The 11,543-nt window shown below is 30.1% G+C and overlaps 1 protein-coding gene across 1 annotated transcript; it reads left to right on the forward strand.

Annotated features, from left to right (window-relative positions):
* Nucleotides 1-5,817: 5,817 nt before the first annotated feature.
* LOC100799665 (nodulation protein H) lies at nt 5,818-10,665 on the forward strand. Its single transcript, XM_003518801.5, has 6 exons — nt 5,818-6,264; nt 6,591-6,826; nt 6,924-7,182; nt 9,606-9,785; nt 9,956-10,111; nt 10,202-10,665. Exons 1-6 carry the CDS (start codon nt 6,235-6,237, stop codon nt 10,373-10,375), a joined length of 1,035 nt encoding a protein of 344 aa, XP_003518849.1. The 5' UTR covers nt 5,818-6,234; the 3' UTR covers nt 10,376-10,665.
* Nucleotides 10,666-11,543: the final 878 nt, after the last annotated feature.

Below are 11,543 nucleotides of genomic sequence, written 5' to 3' on the forward strand. Positions count from 1 at the left end.
TTTCAGATGTCCCTTGTGTAATCGTCTTTTTTTTTTTATAAACTGTTTTAAAAATTGCCACATAAGTTAGGATAACCCAAGCCTAGCTTCGAGCCAAAAAACAATACATTTAAATTTTGCAAGGACAGAAAATGTACACAAAATTTTGTAGGGACAAATTCTAAATTTTTCCATATTTATAGGGACTGAAAAAATATTTTAGCCTATTTTTGAAAATATTATTGGATTATTTTTCATTATTTAAAATATTGTCATTAATAAATTATATATATTAAAAATTAAAGTATAAGAGTTCTTATTATTTACAAAAACAATTTTTTTAACTTATTCAGGGATGAATTCAAGTTGTGAGTATGCAATTGTATTAAATATCTAGAGAGAAAGTTTGTTATTCATTAAAGGTGTTCACGACTAGATATATTTGTCACCCAAACCAACCCAATTATATTGGGTTGAATTTTTTAAATGTTTGGGTCAAATTCGACCAATTCAATTAAGACTTAATCATATATGGGTTAGATAATGAGTTTTATTCATTTTAACCCGATCCAATTCATTCCATATAATTAAATTTATTATTATATATAAATTAATTATTAAATATAAAATACATTCTTTTTAGTTTACATAGTTTATTAAATTAAACCACCAATGATTTTTTTTCTTTTTTAAGTTAATGTTTTTATCTCTATCTTAATTTTGTTTATATTTTCTCATACTAATGTAATATTTTATTTCTATTTAAAATAAAAAATATCATATTAACATTGAAATAATTAATTCAGTTAGTCAGAGTTTGATATCTTTTGAATACATTTAGTCATTATACATTTACAAAACTTTAGACAAAAACAAAGTATGGATCTAAGAAAATAATTTTATAATATCCAAATCTAATTAACTTAAAGTCGTTCAACCCATTTATGACCGGATTGGTTTGGATTGGGTGTGGAAAAAATTGTACAAACCCAACTTGTAAATTTTTTATCGAATTAAATAACGAATTTAGTTAAATCCAACTCATAAATATTCCTATTATTCAAATGAATTATTCCGTATAAAAATTATAATCGTTTGAAAAAATTTATTAGTAGATTAAGTTTAATCAATATTTTATGTTTAAATTATATAAGAATCAAATTATGTCTTTTGAAACAAATATATGAGAAAATTTCACATATAACACCTCCAATTCATGAATAATATTTTTCATTTTATTATTTTATTCCAGTGTTTTTTTACTTATATCAACCAATATTGAATAATTTGAGTTACTAAACAAATATAAAGGAATACATCCTAATCCCAGAACAAGAATGATTACTTGAAAACTAAAAAAGGAAAAAGAAAGAATATCAAACTGGAATAAAGAGAGAAGGGAAATGAGGATTCCTTTGCTATTGCTTTATGTTGTCAATGCGTCAATGTTCGGACCCTCAAGAGTCAAGAGTCTAAAATCTATTTTAAGTTATGGGCTAAAAGTTTATAATGTCCAATTACAAAATAGAAATAAAAATAACAAAGCATAAAATATGGTCACGCTGGCTCACACTGCGTGATCATGGTCATTGGATTGTGATCTTCTCAAAAATGCAATTTAGGCTTCAGCGCTAATGTTTGATCATAGGATCACACCCCCATGATCTTCTTTACAAAGTATAGCAAACCCTCCTTGTTTTTAACTATGTTTAATTTTGCTTTTTTTTATTTTATTTTTTCTCTCCATGCTTATGATATTTATAAATGTTATAATTAATTAATAAAATAATATAATTCCGACAGCTAGGGTGGGGGAATCGTGGTTCACCACTTTCAAGAATAATGATCACTGATAAGTTTTAAGTTTTTCAGTGACAATGGCAATGGCAATGGCAAGTGGGGCAACTTCAGGAATCCACAAGTGTGCTACTGATACTGCGGACGGCAACTTCTGGAATAAACAATAATCAATATTCAATAATGCACTGTGTGCGCATCACTTTTGTCTTTCTGCAGTCTGCGCATAATTTTGTTTACATCCCATTTCTTCCATTTTAATTTTTTTTTCTTCATAGTAACTTTTATAATTTTATAATTCTAGAGTATTTTTTTTCTTGACTTATGACTTTTTTTTGCACGTATCGGTTTTTTCTTTTGCTAATACTTTTTCCCTCCCTTTTAATTACCAATAATAAGCTAATAATGATATTTTAATGAAAGCAAAACAATATTTTTAGTTTGTGCTCATTAACCTATTTCAAATAGAGGGTATATTTAAGATTGTAACCGTAGGAAAAAAAGGTGTTCAAAAATATACATTACTAAATAAAATCATCTATTTTATATTTAAATTATATGATAAATAGATGACATGTTAAAATGATGTATATGTTGATGAATTCTTGAAACATAAAAATTCTTCAATGGTGTGAAGACTCTACACGTATTCACATCGAGAGTGACTTATATTAGTCTAACAACTTTGACAAGTGAAAAAATAAGAATATATAAGTAATATTAGGGTTCTTTCAACGTGTAGCACAAGACTCTATTTATAGCACGCTAAGGATACCAAATTTTTGATGAAATCATTATTGATAATATCCTTTTTTAAGTTATATTATTTCTTGTTATCTTTTATTAATAGTTAAAATTGAAATAATAATTGACCAAGTCAAATTTGTATCTAGCCGTCTTTTCAACCCAAATTCCAAATACAAAATTATACATATTTGTTTCTCTTATTTCACCAAATCTTTCAATATTATTTATATTTTCAGTGCTAGCAAAAATATAATAATATTCCACCTTTTTGAAATCAATTAATCATTTGATTTTATTAAATTCTCTAATTTAATCAATCATTAAATATTAAAATAATTTCTTTAACAGATATCAAAACACTCGTTTGTGTGTGATCCTGTAGGTTCAATACTAGGCCAGTAATATATTAATCAAATTAATATATTAATCAAGGTAAGCGTCTAGCAACACTCCACAACGTCAACGTCTGGATAGCAATTAAAAGAGTAATGTAACAATTTCTTCCATCTTAAGGGGGTTAACTTCAGGGTATGATATTATTGTTAAACCCTTTTGAGTTAACTCATAATGACTTAAAAAACTCATTTCTTCTTTCATTTAATTTTTCTGGCCAGAATATAATTTTATTCATAGAGCTCAAACTCATTATTAAAAGAGTTGATAGATTCCTTCTTGATTAATCATTAATTCTACAAGTATTTAATCATATTCAATATCCATTCAACAAGTGTTCTAAAACATTAGGTGTCTGGAATCAAAATACAACAAATAATCTATTATTTATCATGACAATCTCAGGTTAAAGAAAGCTATTATATCTCTTCTTGAAAATTTTCTATTGACAGTTTATGATAAATTTTAACCATTAGAAAATTTCAATTGAGTCAGTTCAATGATCACATCAACATGTGACTCATCTATATATGCAAATTAATAAATGAGATCTATTAATATTTATCCAATAAATACTATCACATATATATTAATCTATCTGAATTATTAATATCCTATTTACAATAATCCAATGATCAAGAACAATTTAGATTAAAATTAGAACAAACTTGTTTTTCATTATTATAATTTCTATTATAATAACAAGTCTTTAATTTTAATTAAGGATATTATCAAATGGTGAAATATGACAATGAAAATAAAATAATACTTTATTATTAAAATTAGAATTGATTACATGACTTGGATCGTGGATATACAAATTTATTCCCAATAGTAATTTAAGATTTTTTTAGCACAATATTGTTCACATATTTGAATATAACGTATTAATTAACAAATTAAAAAATAATCCTTTTTTTATCAATAAATGTGTTAGCTTTTAATATTGTTATTTTTTGTTAGCCTGGGGATTTAAGCATGTCATCTTTTCTCCTTTACTTCTCTCTTCATCATTAGAACAACCTTATATTTTTATAATTTTTTTTTAACTTAAATATGTTTAAGGTCTCAAATAAATGACCAAATTTTGTGTTAGATTCCTAATAAAAAATTTCGTTGTCATGAATTCCCCTAATATATTCAAACTTTTGTTTTGAATCCCTTTTCTTTAAAATCATGATAAATAGTTAATAAAAAATTGGTTTAAATATGTTTAAGGTCTATAAAAATAATTAAATTTTATTCTAGATTCTTGATAATTTTTTTGTTATTTTAAGTCTTTGATATATTTAAATTTTTATTTTGAGTCTTAACCCTGAATTAAGTGATGACATGATACATCACATCAGTTGATAGTGTTGAAAAAAATCAATTTATAAGATGATATATCATCATTTGATGATTGAGACTCAAAAAAAAAATTAATATCAAATATTCAAAATAACAAAAAATTATTAAGAATTTAAAATAAAAATTAATCATTTATCATGAATCTTGAACAATAAACTTTTTATTAAATATTTTATCGTGGTTTTTAATGTATATCTTTTAACGTGAAGGCTTCAGACAAGCCATGAATCGTCCTATGAGGATATACAATTCTATAGTCTGAAGCTTAGAAGGCAAAAATGCTTTAAGACCGATCATGAGTTGTTCGGGTACAAATTTCATTTTATTATTCTTCATATATTTTAAAGTTGAAAGGCACAACATGCAGGTTTTAATATTATACAAACTTCATAGAACAAGTAAAGTCAGATTAATAGTAAGATATTTAAGTACTAATTCACACGAGTTTCTAAATTCAATCCTCAGTATCGTGACTATAAAGAAAGGTACAAATGCAAACTTCAGTGAACGAAAATCCTGAATCCGTAGTTTATGTAAATCAACAAGACAACAAGGGTTCCAAAGTTAAAGAAAAACTCGCGTAGGAAAGAAATTAATTCAGACGAAAAGAAAAGCAAAATTACAGAACATTATCGATTGTCATCATTAAAAACTGATAAAGTAATCAATGGCCATGAAAAAAAAAGCAGATAAAGCATATGGTTGGTTTGATTGAATACAAAGAAACTTGGCATTTATCTCACTAATCAAAAGGTCGATAAGTCAATAAATCAACATGGACAATAATAATTCATCCTTGAGCTATCTTTTTGGTTACATTCACCGATAATCAAGTAATGGGATAACTACCCTAGATTATTTTTTATTGACAATTATACAAGTTAATTTTCATTTTAAAATTTGATCAATGATTGATTTATATTTATACTTCAAATTTTCATTTAACAGTTATATTAACGATTTATAAAAAAATTTAGAACAAGAAAAATTCCTTTTTTATTCACTTTAAAAAAATCAATGTCCTACAAAGTAACACGATGGTTAGTTGGTTACGGATTCCCTACCAAATTAACCTCATTTTTACTTAGCGTAGCATCCTAATTGTTATGATAGCTTATTTGAAAAAAGAAAAAAACATATGGATAATAATTATTTCTCCAAAGTCAAGAAACAAATGTCAATACTTATAAAGTTCAAACACGTTTATTAATAACCCGTACGCTCTATCAATTGAATGGTTTAAAAGACTGCACCTGACACGTGGGTGTGAAATCAATAGAATTGATCATACTTATTAAAAAATTAGTTAACTTAAATAAATTTATTTTGAGTTAAAAATAAATATTTTTTTCATTCATTTGAATTTGATATTAAACATAATTTTTTTTATTAAATAAAAAATATTTTTTTAAAAAAAATTCATTAAATAAGATATAAGTAATTAAAATTTGTATTTTCATTTAGTGTAGACTTGTTTGGATCTATGGATTGCAAAGGAAGTCACGATCATGTCGTTTTAAGCGGCATGGAGCGCACTCATAATGACGTCGTTTTTATTTGGTCGTACTCAAATCCTTCTTACTCCGAACGATACTCGAAAAAACGAAACTCTTCCAAAACGAAGAGAGAGTATGGCATAGCAAAAAATGCAGTATTTATGTTTATCTGAAAGCAACGGTCTAATATTAGAAGCCTCAAATCATTTCGTTCTTCACGAGGCCGAAAAATAATTCAAAAAAATATAAAAAGGGAGAAAAAAAGAAAAGAAAAAGCTCAGTGTCACGCACAGGCATCATCGAACCCCTTTTGCTTTTTTCCTTCAAAAAAACATTTTTTTTCCTGGGTCGTTGCTGGTTGCAGCAATGAGAGCTGAAACATAAGCTTTAGAATAAAAAAAACGGAGAAAGAAATTCAAAAGGGTATCTGAAAAATGCCTTTTCATCCGTATTCCTTTTGAGCTCGTCTACAATGGCCGATGATCTCTCTTCCTTAGCCAAGGTAAGTTTTTCTATTTTTTTTTTTTACCTTTCAAATGTGCCATGTTGTCTTGTTCCTTCAAATCTCTCAAAACATGGGGTAGAAGATTCTATTTTTGATTTTGTTTTAACATGGGGTGGCACGTGAAATTGTCCGATCTGGTTGCTTAAAATAACCCCAACGAATATGTGTGCTTTTGAGGTCAATGGGTATTTGGCATTTGATTGGGTAGCTTCCTTGAGATGTAAGATTCTGTGGGGTTTCAACTTATTCATGTGCTGGATCAACTTGTTTTTATGTGTTTTGTTATATAAATATAAAAATCGATTTAAAATCTGTGGTTACAGGATGTTTTGCTTGTGAAGGGTTTGAAGAGTTCCACTTTGGTGTGGAGGCTTGTTGTTTTGACCCTTGCAATGGTATGTGGCGTGTATATATGTTCAATTTGTCTGAAGCAGATAGGCACTAGCAGCAAGATTGGTTTTCTAGATATCAAGGTTGTTCAAAAGCCATGTCCAGAACCTAATATTGAACCTTGGGAGATTCCTTATGTGCACTACCCTAACCCCAAAACTTACAGCAGGTGAAATTATAATATACTGCTGCTTAAATTTAAGGTTATTTTTGCAGAATCTGTTTGAATTTTATTTATATTGCTTCATTTGGTATGTCTTTGTTAGGGCGGAATGTGCTTGCCACCCTGTGCGCTATTTCGCTATTTTGTCAATGCAGAGATCTGGGAGTGGATGGTTTGAGACGTTTTTGAACAGTCACGCTAACATAAGCTCGAATGGAGAAATCTTTTCGGTTAAGGTGAGAAGGAGTAACATGTCAACAATAACAGAGACTCTTGATACAATTTATAATCTAGACTGGCTAAGTAGTGCTTCGAAAAATGAGTGCACCACTGCTGTTGGTTTGAAATGGATGCTTAATCAGGTAAAGTTTGTTTTTATTTATGTTATGGATGCCCGTTTATTTTAATAAATATTTATCTTACCTGACAGTCATTTTTGTATCCCTTTCGCCTTCTGACAACAGTCGATTTTTGTTTTTGTGTCAAAAGGATTGTTAGAGTTAATATACAATTTGGTCCTTGAAGGTGACAACTTGTGTCGCTTGAGTCCCATAATATGCTCATCTATGGTAATAGATCTCCAAAAGGCTCAACTTGCTTACAATTTTCCCCTATCAAGTTGTCAACATGTAAACAATTTTCATCCCTCAAAGTACTAATTTGTATATATTAAAAAATTCAAGCAACCCTAGTTGTCATTTTGAAGGACCAAATTGTATATTAACTCCATGTCGTTATAAGTTATTTTCAATAAAGCTATGGTTGCCTACCTAGATTGGTGACTTCCCCTTGTTCCTCTTAGACAAACTGCGGCCTTGTTGGGGGTGATCTAGCTAAACTAAACTAGTGTGCAATAAGAAGGTTTATTATGAAAAAGTAATGAACATTATGATGCAGGGCCAGTTCAAAATTATACTCACAGCTAAAAGAGAAACACACTTTATTAAACTGAAAATGTAACAGTAATGGAAGAAACAACAAAATGTCGAGGATGACAAAACAAAATAAGACTACAAGAAGAAGCTAATGATTGCTACTCCTTGCCCAAGCCAAAAGGTCGAACCATAAACCAGAGTATTTTTCTCCATTCCCCCTCAATTCATGTTCCTCCCCTTTTCATAATCACCTTCCTCCTTTCCTTGCTATTGGACCCCACACCTTTTCCATTGAGCATAACCGACTCTCCCATGTGTCCCTCTTTCCCGTTTCTTTGAATATACCTTCCATATCTTAGGGCCATGGCTAAGCTGCTTCTGTTGGGCCCTTACTCTCCGTCACACTATCAGGCCCCATAATCTCATCAATGTCATTGATAGAATGGAATGCAATCTTATTTAAATTATTTACTTGGAATAAGTCTAATGAAATATGGAATTGGAAACTTTAATTTAGAGTAACACTATCTTTAAATGGTGGTAAAAAAACTTGTGGGATATGGGAGAAGGTGTGGGGTATCAGGTATTGAGGATTTTCCCAGGTGAAGTCTAGCTTTTAGATATGATTTTGTTAGTTATCATCTATGCAAGAAATTCAAGATATGGGATGGGTAATTTATGTTTGATTTCCCTGTGTTGTGTTTTCGGTGCAACTTTCGGATAGGAAACTTACCAAAATTTGTAATGGATTAAATGAAGAATAATATGATGATTTGGAATGCAATTCATTAATTGCTTGTGCCTGCCAGAACCTATCAGTATCTTTCAAACTAGTAGTTGACTGATGTATCTATTGACTTATATGGAATTTAGAGGGAGGTGATTCATTTTCACGGTCTAAACTGTTGCTTATGAGAGATGAAGGCATGTGTTTGCCATTGTTTTTGAAGGATCACAGAAATATGTTGTAAGGGAGAAGAATGATCATCTCTCACTTGTCGCACAGACACGAGTTATGCTGTACAAGATGAAGTTGTTTACTTTATATCATTTTTCTATTTGTTCTTATCAAGCTGTTGCTGTTATAAAGGATCAGCTCAGGTTGGCTGGCTGAGTTTTTCAGTGCCAATTTTACTTCTGGTATTTGCCATGTTTTTTTTTATTACTGCTTCCTAGATGATTTGTGTGTGTTTACAAATTTGGACATAACGTATATTGATGAAGATTCAATGAAGATTGATGTTCTTTTCTGTAGTTGAATGCTTTTGCATAAGATGGATGGTTCTGGGAGTTTCTTTGAAAGTTGGTAGAAAGCTCTAGAGTATATGAATCATTCTACAGCCACATTAGAAGAAAGTATAACAGTGGAACTTGGTTAAGAATTAAGTTCGAACTTATCTCTTGTGTAGTTGCTTATTAAGTTCCTAAAAATATTCCTTACTGCAAGTTGATTTTCAAATAAGCTCATATATTTGAAAACATAAAGATAAGTATAGTCCACGTTCGTCAATACAGTTTGGTGAACACAATTTTCTTATGTTTTATCAATCTCTACTGATACCTTTTCACTTGCTCAACTATTGTATGTATGTTGCCCATTCTTTGTAAAGGACACTTGATAATGCTAAATTAAATTTTAATATACGAGGCTAGTTCATGTGGTTACCTATATTTGTCTTTTCTTTCTTGCAATTGTTAAGAAATTTTTGGTATATAAATAGGACTAATACCAGGAAAACAAAAAACAACCTAGAAAGTAGAAACAAGCCTATCACAAGCCACCCCTGCAATATAATGCATTTATTTATTTTGTACATACCGAACAATATCTAACATGTAAGTTTTGACTTTTTTAATCGTATAAGGACCCGAGGATATCACATAATCACAATATCCGTACTTCAATGCAGGGATTGATGCAGCATCATGAACAAATTGCAGAGTACTTCAGAATACATGGTGTTTCGCTCATATTTCTTTTCAGAAGGAATCTTTTGCGCCGGATGGTTTCTGTACTTGCAAATGAATATGATAGGAATGCTAAGATATTGAATGGAACTCACAAATCTCATGTGCATTCACCCCAGGAGGTCTTTATTTTTCTTTGTGCATGTGTACTTGTTTTGAGTTTGAATGTTCATGGTTGAACATTTGCATGAGTGCTTCATTGTGATGCAAGATGCCCAAGTTAGTTGATGTATTATCCTACTAAAGACAGTTAAAAACAACTCATGTTACTGGATTCTGATTATGCTTTCAGGCAGAAATACTTGCAAAATACAAGCCAACAATCAATTCAACATTGTTGATTGCACAACTTAAACAAGTGAATGAAACCACCACCAAAGCTTTGGAATATTTCAAGAGCACTCGGCACATTCTCCTGTACTACGAAGACGTCGTCAAGAATCGCACCGTAAGTCACACTACTTGTTGTTGCATGATGTATGCTTCATCTTATGCCTTAAAGGGATCTTGGCATTTCAATTGTCTCTCTTGTTTTCAGAAATTAAGGGACGTTCAGGATTTTCTAAGGGTTCCTCAAATGAAGTTAAAGAGTCGTCAAGTGAAGATACACAAAGGGTCCTTATCTAGCCAAGTTGAGAATTGGAATGATATAAGCAAGGCGCTAACAGGAACACCATATGAAAGTTTCATCCATGAAGATTATCGTAGGTAAACTGGTGGGTATGTACATACACCACGTTTTGCCTTTTTCCCTTTTAACATCCCTCTAATCTTTTGTTGACAAGTCACTACTGCAAGAGCCAACAGTACATACAACCTCCCTGTTGAAATTTTGGCCACGGCCCTCTCTCTCATTTTTGTACTCAGTTCATGCTATTTTTTTTTTTGTCTTCCCCATTCAATTGATATTTAATTCATTCTTTGTACTCGTGCAACTACCATGTTGTGTGGTAGTAACACTTTGTATTGGCGCATCAAGGAAATTTGCAATTTCAACTGCAAGATATTTTTTTTAGATCTAATTGTAAATTGTTCTTTTTTTTTTCTTTTGTATATTTGGTTCCATGGTGAATTATAAGATATTTCCATAAGTTTTGGTCGTTTAGATGGATTATGAGACTAATCTTCGATTTGGGGTTTAGTCACACTTAAAGTTATTCATCTTTATGTAAGAGTGTATTTTACAGGGATTGAACTCAGATTTTCTCTCGTGTGTATTGTTAATTAAATTATATTTATCGAGTGTAAACTGTTTCCTATGATAGACTAATATAGGCATTTAAAAAATGAGTTGAAAAAAAGTGAGTCCGTCGAATGTACTAGTTAAAATTGTCAAACGATAGCACAAATGTCTTTTAAAGTAATTGAAGGGTATATCATTAAAGTTACTTGCAAGTTGTTCAACGTTTATCACTGTTCTTAGATTAATGGTAGTGTTATATGTTTAGCTGCTAACAGCTGGACCTGAAAAAATTTAGGTGGGCACACGCTACCACGTGTTTTTTATTACATACTATAATTATTTATGTACTCAATTTCAAACAGTCTGGTACTTTCGTCATGACCACCTTAAACAAAGAACGGAGTCAGTGAGTTGTATTGTAGTATCTATCAGAAATCGCGGTGTAGTCTATGGGCTATCATATTCGGCTATTTCGTGCATGATAGTCGACAGAAAAGTTGACCTTAAAAAGAAAAATGTTGTCAAAAACGGTGTTGAGTGGGTTTGCTAAGACAAATAAGATACTATTTTTTATAATACAGTATAAAAATATAAAATCATCAACATTACAACAAATTTGTGTATCTCATTTGATCCATAAAATTGATGTAGTTGGGAATATCTCGTTGTGTTTATATTTAAAAAATGATTTATTTAA

This window comes from Glycine max, chromosome 2 (genome assembly GCF_000004515.6).
Source record: "Glycine max cultivar Williams 82 chromosome 2, Glycine_max_v4.0, whole genome shotgun sequence".
Lineage (NCBI taxonomy): Eukaryota > Viridiplantae > Streptophyta > Magnoliopsida > Fabales > Fabaceae > Glycine > Glycine max.